General features: G+C 38.5%; 2 protein-coding genes across 4 annotated transcripts; both read left to right on the top strand.

Annotated features, from left to right (window-relative positions):
• Positions 1–835: 835 nt before the first annotated feature.
• LOC122085878 (CYP enzymes assisting alcohol dehydrogenase-like) lies at positions 836–4,213 on the top strand. Of its 3 annotated transcripts, XM_042654480.1 has the most exons (8): positions 836–1,159; positions 1,264–1,409; positions 1,612–1,649; positions 2,162–2,177; positions 2,554–2,889; positions 3,078–3,314; positions 3,414–3,575; positions 4,012–4,213. In XM_042654480.1, the coding sequence occupies exons 1-8, from the start codon at positions 1,093–1,095 to the stop codon at positions 4,138–4,140; spliced, it is 1,131 nt and encodes a 376-aa protein (XP_042510414.1). In that variant the 5' UTR covers positions 836–1,092; the 3' UTR covers positions 4,141–4,213. The 3 variants fall into 3 exon arrangements, with proteins under 3 accessions (XP_042510414.1, XP_042510412.1, XP_042510413.1); XM_042654478.1 differs by lacking the exon at positions 2,162–2,177 and having other exon boundaries at positions 2,487–2,889; XM_042654479.1 differs by lacking the exon at positions 2,162–2,177 and having other exon boundaries at positions 838–1,159; positions 1,267–1,409; positions 2,487–2,889.
• Positions 4,214–10,050: 5,837 nt separating this feature from the next.
• LOC122086607 (WEB family protein At3g02930, chloroplastic-like) lies at positions 10,051–14,165 on the top strand. Its single transcript, XM_042655540.1, has 3 exons — positions 10,051–10,401; positions 11,091–11,340; positions 11,455–14,165. Exons 1-3 carry the CDS (start codon positions 10,382–10,384, stop codon positions 13,876–13,878), a joined length of 2,694 nt encoding a protein of 897 aa, XP_042511474.1. The 5' UTR covers positions 10,051–10,381; the 3' UTR covers positions 13,879–14,165.
• The last annotated feature ends 7,467 nt before the right edge of the window (positions 14,166–21,632 follow it).

The following is a 21,632-nucleotide window of genomic DNA, read 5'->3' on the forward strand; positions in this document are numbered from 1 at the left end:
GTAGATATTGTACCCTTTTTTTTTATATAATATAAGTTTTTTTTTTTTTTTTGATAAAAAAAAAATCTTTTTTTCAAATACTATATTATTGATAAAAGATTCCAAAATACTTATAGCCTTGTAGGGAAATATTAAATTGTGTTAGGCAAAATTTTCATTTTTGTGAAGGTTTTTGCATAATAACAAGTGAACTTTGATACCAATTTGTACCAATCATGGTTTGAGAATTTGGTACCAAGAATGGGATAGGTCAAGACTGATACTAATCTAATACTTATCTGGATCGGCTAGGATCAGATAGAAATACCTCGTTTTCAATTAAAAAAAAAAAAGCATTTTTGGACTATTTTACCCTTTGTCTGTATCAATTGTATCACACAAAAATGGAATCGATCAAGGCTGATTTTGATCTGATCTTGACTGATATGATTCGATTCCTCAAACCATAGTACCAATACAAAAGTAGATTGACACTACCAAAAAACAAGATTTGGAACATGTAAAACCAACATGTAAAACTGGTATGAATCACTCAATACCGATACTGATATGACGATCTAGGGCAAACACTGCTCTAGGGCCTAGGCTCTAGAGTGATAGCCATGGATTTAGGAGATGGTATCAACACCAATAGATATCAATTCAGATCGGAATGGATTGACATGTATTGGTTTGTTTTGCCCTTACTTTTTAAAAAAGTTTAATATTTTTACTGTTTTACCTCTGAAATGATTCGAATAACTGATCGAATCAAGGATCAGTGATAAATTTCAGTCGATACCAATCAATTACAACTGATATGACCAATACAATACCGATACTTGGAACCATGGTGACAGCAAACGCGGCTTCAATGAACTGGATCCAAGCAACACAATCAAAGCGAAACCAAACCCAAAAAGTTCAAACCCAGAGAAAGTAGTGGTAGGAAATGATTTGTGGAGTGACTGTGTCTTCCCAGAGTTGCAGCTTTGATTGCTATCCGACAAAAGGTGGGTTCACCATATTCTTCATTAACATGAGCTCTCAAATGGACAAGTCCCTATTCCAGAGCTTCTTCATCCATTCATTTACAGCTCTGCTCTGCACACGATGAGTTCAGGCCATGGCTGTTCCCAAACGATATCGAAGAGCAGCTCCCAGGCAATAACATGTAGAGGTACTAAGAAGAAAAACCCATGAAACTTGTAGAACATCTCTTGATCTTTCTCCATTTGTTCGTCTTATATTTCTTGGCTCTTAATTGTTTTGCTGGAAATGAAGCAGCTGCGGTGTGCTGGGGAGCGGAGGAGCTGCTGAAAATAGAAGAGGTCGAGGTCGAGCCACCTCGATCATCGGAGGTTCGTGTCAAGATTCTGTTCGCCAGTGTCTGCCACACCGACATTCTACGCTGGAAAGGGCGTCCTCTTGTTAGTATAACACAAACCCTTAATTTCTTACTTCTTTGCCACAGATTGCTCCATGCCCTTCCTTCATTTCTTTCTTCTTTCTGCAACTTAGTATGGAATAGGAACCCTGTATATAAGGGATTAAAAACAAAAATTTTCTTCAATCACCAGTCACAACTCACAAAGGGCTAATTTTATTCTATATTCTTATATTTCCATACAGGCATTTTTCCCCAGAGTGCTTGGACATGAAGGTGTTGGGTACTCTCTCTCTCTCTCTCTTTCTCTCTCTCTCATATATTAACAAAGAAAAAAAGAAAAAATGCCCATTGCCATTCTAAATCAGATCAAAACAGGGCACTGTTGAATTTGATCCAATTACTGATCAGATGACTTAATCAGGTTGTGTCAGAGACTTAACAAATCTGATGAATGAATTGGGTGTGTGTGTATAGGAGAAATCTTTTATTATTCACTTACTGAAGCTTCTCTCCTATTTCAAAAACATTTCCTCTCATATTAATAAAGGGGAAAAAAATGCCAATTTCCATTCTAAATCAGATCAAAACAGGGCACTGTTGAATTTGATCCAATTACTGATCAGATGACTTAATCAGGTTGCGTCAGAGACTTAACAAATCTGATGATCAATTGTGTGTGTGTGTATAGCAGAAATCTTTTATTATTCACTTACTGAAGCTCATCTCCTATTTCAAAACATCATCTCTCATATTAATACAGAAATAAAAAAGCCCATTTCCATTCTAAATCAGATTAGAACAGGGCACTATTGAATTTGATCCAATTACTGATCAGATTACTCAATCAGGTTGTGTCAGAGGCTTAAAAAGTCCGATGAATGAATTGGATTCAGATTGTATCTACTTAATATCTGATCCATTGATAGTACAACCTCAACCATCCCAGTTCATTCACTAGTCAGGTTAGGCTGGGGACAAGGCCATGGTTGGTCAGGTCGGATTTGGGTTAGTAAGAAAACTAAGCTGAATCCAACATTTTACAGTTGCCACTGATGCTAATTGATCAATTTGAAACATTCTATTGAGTCTTATTGGAAGATTAAACATATGGTTGTAGTATTGTGGAAAGCATTGGTGAAGGGGTCACAAATTTGAAAGAAGGGGACCTTGTAATTCCTACCTTCATTGGAGAATGCCAGGAATGCAGGAATTGTCTTTCAGGAAAGACCAACATATGCGAAAACTACCCACTACATCGCCACGGCCTCATGCCTGATCTGTCATCAAGAATGCATGTAAGAGGCCAAAGACTTTACCATATGTTTACCTGTGCAACATGGTCAGAATACACAGTTGTGAACGTCAACTATGTTACAAAAATCGATCCAAGGGTTCCTCTCCCACATGCTAGTCTCATCTCATGTGGGTTCTCAACTGGTTTTGGTGCAACATGGAAGGAAACCAAGATCGAAAGGGGGTCAACTGTCGCTGTTTTTGGTCTTGGAGGTGTTGGATTAGGGGTAAGTATATGGTGCTTTACAATGTGACCATGTTTGATGGGTTTAGTTTTTTGAGTGATAATTGTGTGCACCATTGTTATGTGGTTGCAATTGAATCATTAATGGCAACTTTATTAAATTTATCCAAGTTGGTCTATCTAGTACCCAAAAAAAAAGAAATGTGTTTTATCTAGTCTTTCTGGTTTCAGGTAATTATAGGAGCCCGAATGAGAGGGGCTAGTAAAATCATTGGCATAGATTTAAATGAAAGCAAGAAGGAGAAGGGGGAATTTTTTGGAATGACAGATTTCATAAAATCTGGGCAATCCCACCAATTCATTTCACAGGAAATTAAAGAGATGACGAAAGGGGTGGGCGTCGACTACAGCTTTGAGTGCACTGGAGTGGAACCGTTGATCAACGAAGCCCTTGAATCCACAGCAGTGGTATGTATGAGTAAGGCCTCTATTGAATTCAACTCTCTATCCATCATTGACAATGCTAATGTTATAGGCTTTTGTTCTAACATTGACATTGGAGAACAGGGAACAGGAGTCACCATCTCAATTGGCATTAGCGAGAAGGGGATTGCTCCAATCAATCTCGTTGCCCTGTTATCTGGTAGTAGAACACTGAAGGGTTCAGTCTTTGGAGGGATCAAACCTCAAACTGACCTTCCCACCATTATCGAGAAATGCATAAACAAGGTCAATTTCTTCCACCAATCATTTTTCAATACTAATTTCTAGTTGAAGTATCAAGACTCAAGACTGCTCACTGTAGGATTAAGCTGAGTCTCTGCTCAGTAGGATTTTGGGCTGGTTTAGGCCAAAAACCACAATGCCCTTGAAAGCAAGATCATGCAGTTTCCTCAGCAACCCAGCTATTGGCTCTTTACCATCTAGGCATCACTTAAGGCTTGCAAATTGTGGGTCTGGGTCTCTGGGAAACTGTTACTTAGCTGTGAGGGCTGTCATCCTTGATCATATTTTTCTGGGTAAACTAACGAGTTATACTAGAGGGCGGACCTTGACGCAGCGGCAAGGCTGTTTACATTATGATCCTCCCCAGACCCCGCAGTGACAGGAGCCTCGGGAACGCTTATCTTTTAAACTAATGAGTTCTTATGTTTTCCCTCCTTAGGAGATCGAACTTGATGCGCTTGTGTCTCATGAAGTTCAACTGGAAGACATAAATCAAGCATTTGAGTTACTGAAACAACCTGATTGTCTTAAAATTGTAATCCAAGTAAATAAGAGTCTGTCTTGTTGATCAACATAACTAAGATATGGGGTGTAATTCTTGGTCATTTTGAGAGAAGTTATTTCAGATTGAAACTTGAACACATGGCTGTGGTAGCTCATCATACCTTATCAGTGTTAGGGGATGATACCCTCTGCTCCTTAATCATTGTAGGATATACGTACTGTGATAATCACACTACAAGAAAAAGTAGAGCAATGGAAATTTAATAAAATAGATTGGACATGTATAAATACTAGAATACCAGATTTATTTATTTATTTTCAAGGGGGAGGGGATTTGAAGTAAAGGGAGAACTGAGACCCGTTGTTTTGGTTCGGTTTTCGAAAATGAAATTCAATTTGGTTTGGTTTTAAGGTTAAACATGTTGGTTTGAACTAAATCGAAGATAACTGAACTGAACTGGATGACCAACGAAACAATGAAAATTATGCAACAACTACTAGTCTTATCCCAACTAAATGGCATCAAATTGTTGGATCTTTGTCATCCAATCAGCTCTATTCGATGCCATACTTGATGTAAGGTCTTTTTTTTTGGTAAGGATATAAGGTCTAACACTCTAAGCTTTGTGTGTCTTTATTTGCCACTTTTCCTAAGGTAATTTTAGGTCTACCCCTAGCTCTTTTAGATAATTCAATGTGAATCAAATCATTCCTCCTTACTAGAGCATCCAAATTCCAAAGGCCTCTTTTGAATATGGTCATATCATCTCAAATGACTTTCTTGTATTGTATCATGTATTGGAGCTATTCCCAAACAAGTTCAAATATGATCATTCTCTACTTTATCCTTCTTAGTTTTACCACTTGTTCATCTCAATATCCTCAACTGATACATTGAGTTTATCTACATAATGTTTTTTAGTTGCCAAAATTTTGCACCATACATCATAACCAGTCGTATGACTGTCCTATAAAATTTTCCTTTAAGTTTTAAAGGAATGTGTCAACTATACAACACTCTGAACACACCTCACCACTCAAAACAAAAAAGGAATGTGAACCACGTAAAAATGAATTGGTTGAACCAATATTTCAAAACTATATACGAACCAAATTAGGTAGAATACATGAAAATTGAACCAGTTTTGGCTTTAGTTTTTTAATCTGTGGTTTTGGTTTGTTCATATTGTAACTTGAATTGAATAAAAAGATTGAAACCGAACCAACTAACACCCTTAGTTAAGGTTTGCTGGTCTTCACAGACCATGTAACCTTACCTAGTCTGCACACAATATCTGCTAGATGGCAAAATGAATGAGGCTAACATTTTGTGGACAAGTAGTCTAAAAGTTCCCTCCCCACATGTCAAGTTTCAGACCCAATGAAGTTTGCCCAAAGACAAAACAATGCCTTGAAAAAGCTGGAAATACCAAAAGGGTTCATGGACCACCTTATATTGTTTGGGAAGCTATTGTTAGAGTTGAATACAGAGGTAAGTTGAACCATATGTGATCCTTGAAGAAGAAATAAATGAAGAAGAAGAATAAGAAAAGTTGCTTTTGGTATGTGTATGTTTACCTTGTTAATAGGACTAGATTAATCAGCTTGGCAAGGCTTTAACATTATGGACAAAAATAGAATTAGAGAATGACCAAACAAGCAGCAACGACAAGAACTGCTGCTCATTCTTATCCCAACTGAATAGGTTCGATTACATGGACAGAGAATGAACAAACATACCCACCAAAAGCAATTCCACAATATTCCATCAGTCCAATATGAACAAACACAGAATAAGAGAATTTTGATTGAAGGATGGAATTCACACCAGTAAAGGCTACTTGAATATTACATATAGATCCTATTAAGGTTGGCAATGTATAATTTTCCCAATATGTTTCACAAACTAAAATTTTTATAAAAAAGATTGGGCTAGGGATTGACATGCCACCCGCATGCCTTGGTATCTACACGTCCACCAATTAGGGGGTGTGAGATAGTTCGTCAAACTAAGAGGGAGCCGCGGAGAACGAGGAGAGTGTCTGTCGGGGGGAGTGGGGGAGGAGTGAGATTGTGAGAGGGTTGTATATAGGGGTGTCAATCGGTCCTAAAGCCGGTCCGATAAAATTTGTATGATAATGGTTTTCATGGTCTATTTGGGAAGTCCTTCCTAAAGCCATAAAAATATGTCACATGGTAAATCATGGGCATGGTAATTTTGGACAGGTGTCCAAGTTTGTTGCTCACAAGTCAAATTTGAACCAAAGTAGAGCTTTCCAAGTGACAAAACAGAGTTCAAAAATCTGGAATTATAAAAGACTGCAAAGTAATAGTTGAAGTATCATATATATGCATAGACATGTATGGGATAGTATTTCTTTTCCCAATAAAACTTGGGATAGTATTTGGTGAGTATGTAATTCGAAAAAATGACTAATCCAAATCATATTCTCTATTCAATGGCCGAATTATCCATTTGTGTCCATGTGCCTCAAAAGTGAACCATTTAAGAAGGGCTTCTTGGAGTACTACAGAGTAATTTTCCTCATGCTGTACGAATTCTAAATATTTTGGCACTAAAATCTGATTTTAATGAGAGGAAGCCTCAGCCAACCACCTAGGTGGCAAAGACTAAATGCTGGAATATGATTTTCTGCTCAACATATAATCAAGGACAAAGTAACAAAGTTTTCCTTCACCAAGTGATGAAGTTCATCACTCCATCCTAGGGTTCACAAAACTATATAGTGTTTTAGTACTTTTTCCCCCCTAAACATGCTCATGATACTCCATGTGTGCAATTAAAGCACTCACCATGGCTGTGGGGAAACTCATTTCCTTAATTACAGTGATTTTTTTTTCCACATGACTATTTAGGATAGAATCTCTTTAGTAGGCAGACTTAGTTTTACTAACTAGAAAAATAATAAGAAAATTTAATTGTTGAATATCTATAGAATGGTCTAGATAAGCCATTGATCAAACTACAGCCTCAACTTTAATCATTTACTGTCTCTCATATAATATTATACTTTCTTATGTATATCCATGCACCTCATTATGGTCTTGAACACGACCCTGGTGGTCTCAAATCTTTCAATTCCTTGTTTTGCAACTTGGCAATTTCAGATTACCTTGAAATTTGGCATGGGAATTGGAGATTATGGGGTTTACTTGTTCACAAAATTTTAGCTTCACTTGACATGTGACAAATCTATAAAGTTCCAGTAAAAAAACCAAGTCCATATTCTCAAATGCTTTGCGGAGTATTATAATTGTTATATCGCTAGTCTTCTTGCTTATAATTTCTTCCAACACTTAAATTATTTTTATTAAAATTTTATGGACTTATTTTGGCTCCAATTAATTAGCCTAAAACATGACATATAATACTAATCTAACGTGATCCAAAACATATACTATTGACGTAAATCCAACAATGATGTTGACATGATAACATCATATTGCATAAATTCAACACAACCAGACACAACTGTTTATTAAGAAACTAGGAACGTCCCATAACAATAATGTGGGGCAAACCAGGAACCTTCAACATCACAGTAATTTCAATGCGGAGAATGGAATCATCTACATGTGATCCACATGGTTAACAAAAGAAAGAGAAAATAATTTAAAATCCCATATGAGAGATAAACCGATAGAACACTGGTGTTGTCAGAAACTTTTTCTCCGCAAAATTGGTTGTGGATCAAAGTTGTGCTAATTCTGTATGATTAATAAATGGGCCATGTTCTGATTGAGGCCAAGTTGAGATGGCCTTATGGGACTCATTTCCACCATGCTAGTAGGGAAAAAGATCCTTTCCAATCTTTGGGTCACCCAATTAGCCATCTAACGATCAGACGGAATTGGGATGCATACCCATATGTTGAGAAGCGTGTTTGAATCATCTCAGCCATTGGATGACTAATTAGGCACTAATTGGAGGGCATACTAGTTGGAAAAGAGTCATCCAAGTAGTAGTGTCATTGGGTCAACTCAAGGCCAAATTGTCTAGATAGAGACTCAATAAGATTACTCCTGCAAGCCTTACTCAATGAAAATGCCCTTAAATAGAACTCCTACTTAAGCTTAGCCAAAAAGCATAATAAAAGGATTAAGTACCACAAATCCTTTAATGAACATCGTGGTTGTTGCAACGATGCCATAAGTGGAGCCATTAAATTTGCTTTTGCATTTAATCAACTTTGGATCTTAAATCAAATCTAATTTGAAATTCAAAATGGGTTTACGGAAAAAGAGAAGGGTTTAGCCACCATCTTAGGTACTAAAACATTCCCTATTTTAAAATAATCAAACTTACCCTCAACGAATTTTTATTCACCGTGACTTAAGGAAAACTCATTTCTATTTAATATGGGTTTCTTACAAACCCAACACTCTGACAATGACTTATTTGTTTAACCAATCGGGCCAGTAAACCCGCAACCAAACCCGACACCCTGGCTCTCTCATTTGCATTATTCCACATTTTTGTCTCTGTTGACAGCGTGAGGTGGATTTTATTCCTTTGTCCAAAGACGACGAGGTAAACAGACATTAATGTCATATGATATGTGACGGGGTGAAGGGCAATTTTGTCAAATAACATAAATATTTACAGTGATAGGTAAAAAATATAAGTTGCGGTAACTGAAGCCCTAATTGCGGTAAGGAAAAGCCAAAAGCTTCCTACCCTGTTTTTTTCTTCCTTTGTTTCTCTTACTCTCTTTTACCTGATGACGCCCATGCTCAAATTTACTGATCTACCCCTATGTTCACTCTATATTACGATCATATACCTTCTTCTACAAAAGAACTCAACCTGTTTCAAACCCTACTCGGTTCAACCCCTTGGGACCTCCCAACTCAAGGAAGGGCAACCTGAAGGGAAAAATAGGAGGGGGGAGTCGAACACCAGACGTGCCAAATGAAAGGCAATCAAAAGGGCAAAAAGGGAGGGGGCACTCGAACACCAGACGTGCCAAATGAATGGCTATTTTGAGAAGCAGTTTCTAACCAACTGCACTACGCCGGTTTTTGGTGGTTTGCCCTAACTTTGGTTTGATGTCCTTTTTCTATAATGAAACTATCCATATCCCCCATCTTGCCGTTCAGATAAACTGGAGAAAATACAGGGCATGAGTAACGGTATCAATTCGGTACAGTATTGGTATTCGGATGATATCAATATGGTATAAGCCATATATATATATATATACCCCATACTGATATCATATTGAATAGTAAATCAGTACAGGAACCTCATACCGATACCTTAGCGAATTTGTTCAGTTCGATATTTGGTATGGTACGATATTAGTATGGTATGATGTGTTTTTTAAGCCATATCCCATATCAATACCGTACAGAATAGTGTCTCAGTATAAGAACCTTGTACTGATAATTCAGTATGGTATCAGTTTTGATTTTTGGTTTTCGATACAGGTTGACACCTTTAGGCATGAGTGGAACCAACAAAATCGACGTTAGCACATTCCTAAGCGAAGCCTAAAATATTGACAACTTTAATTTCATATAACAACAATATCCAAAACCTTATCCCAACTTCAATTCCATAATACTTATATAGGTAATTAATTACCCTTGACATGCCTTAATTAAGCAAAAGGGCAGCTGCAATTCTTGATGGGAGGCTATTTTCATTTTTCACTGGTTCGACTCAGACCAGAACCTTGCCATGGTTGACCCACATGGGCAGAAAGGATATTGACCAGACCCGACCTGACCTGTCCTGCCCTATGAGTCTATGATAATATGACCATATGGTCCATACCCTTAGACGGCAAAGAGAACTTGGTGGAGTGGCAGTTTATGTTATTTTTAAGAACATTGAGGGTTACTCAAATCACAAAACACGGGTACTCCTCTCTGAAAAGCAGGGATAGCTTTGGTAGTTTCTCTTGCTTTGTTTCTGAAAAGGCTATTAAAGAGACTGTAAAAGAGAGAGAGAGAGAGAGAGAGAGGACTATTGAGCGAAATAGGGTGGAGGGTCTATGACTCTGAGTAAGGTACCATGACAACAACTGCTCATGGGGAATCCAGAGACAGACCCAAGTGCCCAACTGCAAAAATAAGCCCTCAAATGACAATTTTTTCTTCAGTTGTCTGAGAAATGAGAAATCTGTTTCTGCTCTTCTTAAATCCCACCAAATCTCTTGCAATGTTGGCATTTCAGTAGTGGAATTCTCTTCTGTTGCAGAACTTCCTGAGCTCAAGGTCTCTGCGTCTTCAGTTGCTTCTTCAGTTGCTTCCTGCATTGTGACATCAATAAAGCAATCATGAATTCGTCAAAAGCCAAGTTAGTATTCTCACCATTACAGATCTGATATATTCTTCTAGTCGGTGTATTTTTATGGGTTCAAGCTTAAACTTTTTCTTGAGTTTGTTCTGATTACTTCTATTTGGTATGGTGGATCTGCATTGATGAACTCTGACCCGGGTTGTCTGCTTTTCTTGTTTGGCTTCTAAAAGGGTTTTCTTATTCATTTATTTATTTTTTTAAATTTTGTTTTAGACTTGATCTATATCAAACTTGTTCGTTTTGACCCCCTCCAAAAATTCCCGCTTGGTTGGTTCCATATCTCGTTCAAGAATTTGGTTAACAGTCTTCTTCATATTGATATTGAATTCAAAGCATTTTCTATCATATTTTTCATTGCTTTTACTTTCTAGGCATGATTTTGTATCTGGGCTCTTCTCCTTTTTTGAGAAAAAAAGAAAAAATTTATTTGGGTCATCGCGTTATGGGCTTGATCTATTGTTGACGTCTGGGATTTCTTTCCTTTATATCTTCTGCATTTTGGGTTCAGAGAGTCTGGGATTTCTCTCCTTTCTTTCTTCCGTCTTTTGGATTCAAAGAGTTTTTACTTTGTATCTGCTGTTTTTTTTTGGGGGGGCTCTATAGGTCTATTGCTCCTTTGCATTTTCTGTTTTACCTATATGTATTTTGGTCTGGTTGTGTAACTATGAGACTTGGGTATTGAACAGATCCAATTTGCCTGAAGCTTCACAGAACAAAACCTCCCCAGCAACTCCAAGAGTTAACAAATTGAACAGGGGTGTTGCTAAAACAGATACTGATTCACCTTCTCCCCTGCAAACCTCACGGATTTCAGTTGATCGTTCCCCAAAATCAGCTGACTCAAGACCTACTTCAGCTGACTCAAGGCCTGCCATAGCCCAACGATCCCCCAAGCCAAAGATTGCTACTCCTCCTCCTAAGATTTCTACTCCTGATGTAAGTAAAATTGGAAGTCCTAGAATATCAAATTTTCTGAATTTTGTTGTTGGTTTACATATTGTGTTTTTTTTTTCCTCCCTCATTAACATTGTAATTTGCTTTTGTTTGTAGAAACCACGGGTGTTGAAGGGATCAGAACTACAGGCTCAATTGAATCTTGTTCAGGAAGATCTTAAGAAGTCGAAGGAGCAATTAGCTTCTGCTGAGAAGGAGAAGGCTCGGGTACTTGAGGAATTGAAGGAGGCCAAGAGATTGGCTGATGAGGCGAATGAGAAGCTCAGTGAGGCCCTTGTTGCTCAAAAACGATCTGAGGAGAATTCTGAGATTGAGAAATTCAGAGCTGATGAGTTGGAGCAGGCAGGTATTGAGGCAGCTCAGAAGCGAGAAGAGGAATGGCAGAAAGAACTTGAAGCTGTTAGGAATCAACATGCTGTGGATGTTGCTGCTTTGCTCTCTGCCACCCAAGAGCTCCAACGGGTGAAGCAGGAGCTAGCTATGACCTCTGACGCAAAAAATAAAGCCCTTTGCCATGCTGATGATGCAACAAAAATTGCAGAAATCCATGCTGAGAAGGTGGAGCTTCTGTCTGCAGAGCTGAGTCGGGTGAAGGCCATGCTTGACTCAAAGCTGGAGAAAGAGGCGAATGAGAACACCGAGTTGATAAAGAAACTGAACTCCGAGGTGGATTCATTGAAAACAGACCTTGAAAAAGCAGAAAGTATTGAGCAGAAGTTGGTTGAAACAGAGGCCCTGGTTGATCAACTCAGAATTGAAGTGGAGAATGCAAAAAAGGCCGAATTAGCTGCTAATAATTTGGTGGAGGAGTGGCAGAAGAAGGCCAGGGATTTAGAAAGTCAGGTTGAAGAGGCAAACCAAATGGAGAGATCTGCATCAGAGTCATGTGATTCATTGATGAATCAACTAGAAGGGAAGAGTGGTTTATTGCAGGATGCAGAATTTGAAATCTCTTCTCTTAAAGAGAAAGTGGATTCGTTGGAAATCTCAATTGGGAGACAGAGAAAGGATTTTGAAGAATCACAGCAACTTCTTGAGACAGCTAAGCAAGAGGCATTGAGAATGACACAGATGGTTGAATCTCTGAAAGCGGAGCTTGAAGCTGTGACGGAGGAGAAAAAGCAGGCTTTGAACAATGAGCAACTTGCAGCTTCTAGTGTTCAAGACCTTCTAGCTGAGAAGAACAAACTAGTAAATGAGTTGGAAACCTCCATGGAAGAAGAAGAGAAGAGTAAGAAAGCATTGGAAAGCTTAGCTTCAGCATTGCATGAGGTCTCTGCAGAAGCAAGAGAAGCCAAAGAGAAGCTTTTGTCCAATAAAGCTGAGCTTGAAAATTTTGAGAGCCAAATAGAAGATTTGAAAATGGTCACGAAAGCAACAAACGAGAAGTACGAAACCATGCTTGAAGAGTCGAAACAAGAGATTGATCTTCTTACAAAAGCTCTTGATTACTCCAATCACGAAGTCAAAAACACCAAGGCTCAATGGGAACAAAAAGAGCTCAACTTAACGACTTCTTTAAGGAAATCAGAAGAAGAAACCTATGCTGCTAAACGAGAAATTGATAGGTTCATTCGATTACTCAAAGAAGCTGAGTATGAAGCTTGGTCTGCAAAGGAGGAAAGAGCCCAGATTCTGAGTACATTGAAGCAAACTGAATCAGAGGTGAGTTCTTTGAAAGAGGTGGCGAACGAAGCTAATGCTGACAGCATGAGGCTGAGGGAGAGATTATTGGACAAAGAGAATGAGTTGCAAAGTATTACTCAAGAGAATATGGAACTCCGAAGTAGGGAAACTGCTGCTCTTGAGAAAGTGGAGGAGTTGTCTAAGTTGCTTGAAGAAGCTTCCGCCAAGATGATTCCTGTGGAAAATGGAGAGCTCTCTGATAGTGAGAAAGATTATGATTTGCTACCCAAGGTAGTAGAATTCTCGGAGGAAAATGGAAATGGTGGAAAAGAGGAGAAGCATGTATTTGAATTTCCATCTCAGCTGCTTGAGGAATCCAAGGAAGTAGAGTTCTTAACAGAAAATAGAAATGGAGTAAAAGAGGAGAAGCACATGTTTGAATTTCCATCCCTAAGGCTTGAGGAACCCAAGGAAGACAAATATCAGGAAAAAGATGTGGTAGTGCCTGTGGAATTAAACATGGAGAATGGGAATGGAAGCCCCAAAGAAGGCAATGGGAATCCGCAACGAGAGAATGGAGACCCCCAAGAAGAGGAAAAGAAAATAGAAAAAGATGATTCAGCGGAGGTGGAGGTGAAGATTTGGGAGAACTGCAAGATTGGAGAGAAAGACCTCTCACCAGAGAAAGAGTCTGAGCAGGAATCCCTTGAAGAGGATCTTGATTCAAAAGCAGATGGTGAGAACTTTGACCAGGTAAATGGGTTACCTCCGTCAGAAAGCATGAACAATGGAGGACGTTCTCCATCTAAGGAGCAGCAGCTCAAGAAGAAGAAGCCATTGCTCAAGAAGTTTGGAAACCTGTTAAAGAAGGCGGCAGCCAGTGGCAATAAGTAGGAGAACTGCAGTCAGTCCCAGTTCAGCCCCTGAATCCGAACTAAGCAAGCAGGTATTCTTGTTGCAATCTGCACCAGCGTGTGTTTGATTTCTTCATCTTGCTTCGGATTTTCAGAATAGCAAAAGAAAATGCAAAATGTTTGTATTGTATGTATTTTGATTTTCATCTTATGTGGTTTCCCCCTGTTGGGGATTGATATGTATCTGAAGCTTTTTTTCCCCCCGTTGTCTTTCCTGAATTTCATTAAGATGAGTGGTAAATTTGATAATTGTATGTTTATGTTCCATCTTTACAGGTTATCTTTTTTCTTTACATGCTAATCTAGACTACAAAAAGTTATGGAAGGTGATCTATGTTTTCTCGTATCAGTTCTCTGTTTTGTAGCAGTTGGTTTGGTGACAGAACCTCCTCATCCACGTTCACAACCATAAAATATCAAAATAGATTCCATGACCTATTTCCTCTGGTTTGTAGTTGTTAAGTGGGTTGTGGAGTTCCTGCTGAACTTGAAGAAATTTGGGTTCCAACCAACCCAGAATCTGTGAGAATCAGCTGAGTTGAGTACTAGGGGTATCCTTGCCCTTGATTGATTAACCAACAGAAAGGTATGGGCTGGTTTGTGCTGAATATAGTGAGGGGACCATGGCAATGGGGTTTGTTGATTGATCTGATTATGCATGGACCGCATGCTCATGTGGGTGAGAGTTGTAGTTGCTCTGAATGGATACTGATGTCATCTGTTCAAAGAAAGTCATACAAAATGTAGTTACTTAGCTCCCCCACCACCCAAAAAAAAAAAACCTCCCGGGATTGCTTTGATCCAAAATGGATTGAAATCCCATCTTAGCCTTCTCTGGGTTGCAATCTTTAAAAGTTAAATGGGTTGTCTTTTGGAAGGCTACAGTGGAAAGGAAGAGAAGGGAAGGAACATGGGAATTCTGCAATGCTTCTTGTCGTATTCCCAGAGGAGGAAAACTGTGAAAAGAGCATATCATGTTCTTCCCAGTCCCACTTATTCTCAACAGTCACCTCTCCAGATAACAACAGGAAGAAGAAGGTGAAGGGAACCGCAATTCTTGACTTCTGGGATTTGTGAATTTCGTCCTCTGCTTCCTCTCTAATGGGTATGTTGGTATAGAAGTTTTGCCGAAGCAGACATCTTGTAGTGTGGAGTACTGCCTTTTGGTAGGCCCAAGAACAGCAGCTAGTTTATCGTCCATTATGAAGTGTGATACATGAACTAAACATATTAGTCGTGGTTGTGTGATGATCAATTATCAATTTTCAAAGACTTAAATTGAGTTTTTTTTATTTTTTGTCACCCACAGTGAAGAGAGAATCTTTTCATTTATGGGTTCTAGTGCTCGAATGAGACTTTTGAATAATTGGGAGGGTAGTTCGATCATTCGAAAGCAATAAATAGATTATTATGGCATCATCCGAGAGAAAAGAAGGAAACCAAAAGATGGGCTAACTAAATAGGTTGTTTCATTTGAAACTCGCGCTTTGCAGAGAAGGGTTAATGGCCAATTTACTGTTAGCTATAAGATGATTGGGATATGGGATTGTGCATTGTGGAATGTCAGTACTAACTACTAAGTAGGAGGTGGGTCTGTTTCATAGTAGTAAGCATGAAGAGGTCTTCTGGGCTCTTGCTTTTCATATGTTATAAGTCACAACCAGATCCAGGGATGGTTGGAGTGTGATAATGGTGATTAGGGAGAGAAGAGAGTAGTGGGGACAGCTGCAAATGCAAGTTTGTCTGTTGAGAATATCCCCACATGGAATGTCTCTACAATCTCCCCTCACATCTCTCTCTCTCTTTCTCTCTCTCTCCCTCTCTCTCTCTCTAAAATAATAATATTAGCCAGTCTTGTAGAGACTTCAGACAGCTCTTTTGGTAAATCTACAACTAGCAGCAGCGGCATCAACATCATATATAATGGGATAGTAGATGAACATAATAATTTGACTAGTTAAGTTCCCACGTTCCTTTCCCGCATTTGTTTAAAATTTTAAAGAATGGAAACTCAAAGCAATTCAATAATACAACAACATTGATGTGTATCAAATAAGACAAAGATGTTTTATGTAATTTAACTGTAATACCATTATTGCCCCTCATTACACATGCAAAAAATATTTAAATTCGTTTATGGTTACAGTATCAGTGTCAACCAACTAGAGCAAAACCCTTTTTTTTTCTTCTTTGCTTGGTATAACAATAACTTCAAACACAATCATCCATGTTCACTGGTTAATGCCATGAACTGATCAGGACCTGGAGCTGGCCCTGGTTGTTGCACAAATGGATGGGGATCTAGTGGACGATATTGATTCTCTATTTTCTAGATGGCAACTGCCCCTTATAAATTTTGTTTTGAAATGGACTCTCTATCTCATTAAGCTTTACTCTAGCATGTAGGTATGAGTTGACCCCACAGCCCAACTCTACATTCTTGCTCTTTCTAAATTGTGGGCTTGATCTGTGTCAGGTAGGCCCTTTGCAAGGCCCATAAGATTATGATTTCTCATCCCCATCTGTCTCTTATCACCTCCCTCTTTCTAATTATATTTGCTTTCTCTTGAGCCCTTACTTTTGACAAGAGAAAAACTTCTCCATTGCTAGAGCGGAGATTCCCTCCATGATTTATTCATTTTTTTTTGTTAATTTCTCTCACCTGCTCTAAGTATGAAGGTATCGTTTGGATCATATCCTTTTTTAGGACAACCATTGATGCAGCGTGTAGATTCCTCTCCACATTAGTGATAGTGTTGGGAACCCTCTCCCTTCTGATATTATATCAAATTTTTAGGAATCCAAGGTAATCCTTAAAACATTGTACATGTTTCAGAGCCTGGATCAGGTCCTCATACGAAGACCTAAGTTTCGATTCTCGTACGAAAACCTATATCTTCCTATTTTCTCTCCTATTCTCTTTTCCCATACCCCTTCTCTCTCCTCACGGTTTATCAAAATTTTTATTTTCTTTAATTATGATTTAACATTAGTATTATTAATCCTACAAAATAACTTTATTTTAATCCTATAAAATAGTCGACTCCCTTATCTCTTTCCTTCTTTTTTTTCCCCTTAAGTTCATTTTCTCTCTCTCTCTCTCTCTCTCTCTCTCTCTCTCTCTCTCCTATTTTCTCTCCTATTCTCTTTTCCCATACATCGTCTCTCTCCTCACGGTTTATCAAAAAAAAAAAATTTTCCATTAAAATATCTTTATTTTAATCCTACAAAATAGTGGACTCCCTTATCTGTTTCCTTTTTTTATTATTATTATTATTAAGTTCATCCTCTCTACCTCTCTTTTAATTTTCATTAACATTTTTGTTTTAAAGCTCACTTAAAACCATCTACCATACCAATGCAAAGCAATCAAATAAAAAAAATTAAAAAGGAAGAATTTTTCCTCATCCATAGAGAACGGTTCACCCATCATCCTAGGGTTCACAAATCTTTATAGGGTTTTAGTACAAGTCCAAAATACCTTTTTATTATCCTCTTCCATCCATACGAAGCCTATGATGAATGGATCACCACGGTAAAAAGAAAATGAGATTTCTCCATCTATAGAGTTATCAAAAGGGTATTTTGGACTTGGGGTTTTAGTATAAATATTGTTGGAATCAATTAATTAAAAAAAGTAATAATAATTTAAATAAAAATAGAAAATAGTTTATATATATAAAGAAAAATAATGTATGGCATTTAAATAGAGAAGAGAGATAAAAGGCATTTAAGTAGGAGGAGAGAGAGAGAGAGAGTGAGACTGATAGCAGTATTGTAGGTAATCCCGATAGTAAAATTTAATGGATTACATGTGTCGGCAAAAAAGACGTACGAGAACCCAAGACCAGGTTCTCGTACGAGGACTTGATCTGGACTCCATGTTTCATGATGATATGAATGAATCTCTCTCTCTCTCTCTCTCTATAGGAGATTAACTATAACAACAATAAGCCTGTGAAGAATTCCAACTATGTTGTTTTTATAATCAAGAGTTTAAATAGAGTTCAAAAACTCCCATTAGTTCAGATGGTTAAAAAATTTAGATCTTAGAATGGACATATTACCTGTCCAAAAATTTAGATCTTAGAATGGACATATTACCTGTCCACATGGCATAATAAATGCTTTCTGACATTTAAAAAATTAAACAGACCTTAGTTACAATAATAATTCATCTTTTAAGTTTTATGGACTCCGCTAATGTTTTATGCTATTGGTCCCAAGCCCGGATAGAGGATGAGGGTTGGTGTGTCAGGTCGGCTATGGACAATGTAAAAAATTCAAGGCAACTCATTTTTTTTTTTTTTTCATTTCAATGCACTCTGCAATTAGAGACCCATTAGTGAAACAAGATAAGAGCTCATAAAAAGCAGAGTTCAAGGAAAGTTTTGTAATCTAACAAGAAATCATGGAGTATCAACTCCCAAGAACTTCCCTAGAATCATCTGCTTTAGTTTTGAAAACTGAGATTGATTTTTGTTCACACATTGCTTGGAGCATCTCAATTGGTCATGGAGACCCCTGTTCTCATTCTTTAGTACTTCTAGCTGGGAATAAAGATCCTTAATGGTTTCTCTCTTTGCTTTATTTCTACGTATCAACTCAGCTTGCTGACTTTGATTCTCTGTAATAAGCTTCAATACTTGAAAACTGAGCTCATACCACTTATCCTGACTAAAAGAGTCCATAGAAGACAATGATTCTGATTGGATGGGTTCAGATGACTCAGAGCTTAATTGCTCGTAAGCTTCAGAAAATAAATGATAGGATTTGTGGAATTCTTTCCCCATTTTGATGAGCTCCAGTGTCTTCTCTTGGTACATTTCATCTCTATGAATGGAAGAATCATCTTCTTCCTGTATGATAGTTGTCATGGCCATTATCCTTTCATCCAATTCTGCAAAATATAAATATATTTAGCAGGAAGTGAGTTTCCAATTTCTATACTTTCTAAACAAAACATGTAAATGGCCCTTAATTGATATTATGCAACTCTATATCAAATTTTGAGGCATTTCTCTACCCCTTTCTACCCTGAAAAACCGAGGTCACCTTGCGTTGTTAAACCGATAACCATCTTTCGGCTAATCTAGCCTCTTACGTCCCTCAAGATCCAACAGGGGTAAATAGATTGTTGCACATGGACGATACGCTTTCGGCCTGATCTTAAGCCCTGATTCACCCTCCATGGAGGAACCTTTAGGTTTTCGGGGCATTGGTTAGACAAATCTTAAAACCCATTTTCAATATGGACTTTTGGGCGAACTCAATCCCATAAACTGACTTATAAGGTGAGGAAACCCAAGACCACATCAAATTCCTTTTGTAATAGATGTTGGGTCAACCCCCATATAACTGATATGTGATCATAGCCCCTTCTGCACGAGGGTTGTTGCTCTGATACTGCTGATATGGACATTGGGAGAATTCAACCCCATAAACCAATTTATAAGACAAGAGAATCCAAGACCATTTCAACCCATATCAAATCCCTCTCATAACTGATGTAGGATCAACCCCCACATGACATATATGGGATCATAACACTGTGTGTGTATGTGTGTGTAAGAGAGAGAGAGAGAGAGAGAGAGACCTGAGAGAGTATTGAGGAGCCATTGAGACTGCTGGAGTTTAAAAGGGCTGTTCCACAATGTGTTAGAATCTGTGTCATCGGTCTCCATTGTAGACATGATAAAAAAATCTTCTCTCTTAAAAACAGAGAAATTCTTCTAAATGGCACTTGGCCACTCATTCTCTTCTTTATTTTATAGAGAAATTCTTCTTTTTTTTCTATTTGAAATTCAAACAGAATATCTAACGTTCATATTAATTAGAGCTTGATTTGCTCTTTATTCCCTAATATTCATAAATCCAAATGTTCAATCATCGGGAGTAATTCAAGCATGTCTCCTTTATTTTCCATTTGTGTATGTTTCTCACAATAACATGGAGAAGGTGTTGTTAACTGGTGATGATATGATCAGCACGCAGGCGCACAGTTTGGTTCAAGATACAACCTGTACAAATCGAAACCGAACCAAAACTGAATAATTTTCATAACCTCAAAGTGGAATCGAACTGGATCGATTCAGTTTTATTCAATAGGAGGGGGCAGGGCCGGCAGGTTACTTAATATCAAATTCTGTTTTTACTAGACTACCCATATGTGTAGATTTTCAAGCCTTCTAGATGCACGAGGAAAATTTGAATAGGAAGTTAAAAAAATAAAATGTGAATAAGGACTAGGGGTGCAAGTTTGGCCAGCATGAGCCTGGGGTCAAGTCTAAGACCAAGTCCGTTGAAGCCCACATTGAGCTCGATAAGGTTTGGGCAGGACCAGGGCTAAGGTCGAGGTTGAGGTCACGAGCTGAGTCGGCTTGTACATAAATGGGTGAGTGTTTCCTATCTGAAAGTGTACACTGGATAAGTAATTGTAACCCCTGGAGTCTACATCCTTTGTAGCGAGCAGTGAGGTGTGGCGAGCATCGGACGACTGAGAGCATCTGGGCACGTGCCCCAAGGTGCTCCCAGCCACCCAATGCTCACTGCATTGGTGCAACAATTGTAGATGATTTTCACACCAACCCCTGGTACCAGCCAGGGAAATGGAATCTCAGGGGTAGGAGTGCAAAAATTCACCCTAAGTGCATATTTTCAAACTTGCCCCTGGGATTCCATTCCCTTGGCTATAACCATGGGATTGCAACTATTTCGCTGCAACCTGAGCAACAATGAATTTTTTTTCCGGAAACACCCACTCATAATGCCTTTTTTGTATAATTAAATGGGTAAATAGGTCATTACACAGGGTCCAGATCGTATGCTCCTAAACAGAAAACATTGTCCCTATATAAATATATCAAAATATATAATATGGGGAAACAAATGCTACTAGGACACATATCATATACTAGAAATTTCTTGTGTCCATCTCTCCTCACATCTATGAAATGACATATATTAGGGGTGCAACAGGGCCATGTTGGGCTGGGCTTCTTAAAACCCTAGCCCAACCCTTACTCCCCTTAACTGGGCCCAAACCCGCCTTGACACTGACTCAGAGCCGCAAAACTTCAATCTAGACCCTACCCTTCAAGGTTCAGCCCAACCCTTACATGCCCTGATTGGCCCTGATTTTTCAGGGTCGGGCTGGGATGACCCTGACTCTGACCCTGGTTTGTCATCAAGGGCCGGGATGACCCTGATTGACCTTGACCCTAGATATTCATTTTTTTTTTTTGGTAGAAAAAGGAAAAGATATCTTTTTTATTGGTAAAAAAGGTAAGAGAGATCGGTGAGATTATAAGAAGATATATTAGGAGTTTTGAGGTATCAATGACTCAATGTGAAATAATATATAAAATTAGGTTAAAATTAGGGTCACAACTAGGGTCATAACTAGGGTCAACATCAAGGGCAAAAATCAGGGTAGGGTAGGGTCAAAACCAAGGCCAAAAGTCAAGGTAAAAAATCAGGGCCGGGTTCAAGGAAGGTTGGGCGGGCCAAAGACATCAACCCTTACCCGCTCTGACCCTGACTCAAGGTCAGAAATTTCAAGGCCCGGCCAGTCCTTAGGGCCAAAATTTTCGGGTCAGTACTTGTTCGGGATCAGGGCAGGCCAAGGGTGGGTATGAGCCGTCAGGGCCAAACTTGCACCCCTAACATATATGCACTCTATTGTGGGAGGAGAGAGATGACACAAGGAGGCATCAAGGGCATCAATGTGGATAT

This window comes from Macadamia integrifolia, chromosome 8 (assembly GCF_013358625.1).
Source record: "Macadamia integrifolia cultivar HAES 741 chromosome 8, SCU_Mint_v3, whole genome shotgun sequence".
NCBI classification, from domain to species: Eukaryota; Viridiplantae; Streptophyta; class Magnoliopsida; order Proteales; family Proteaceae; genus Macadamia; species Macadamia integrifolia.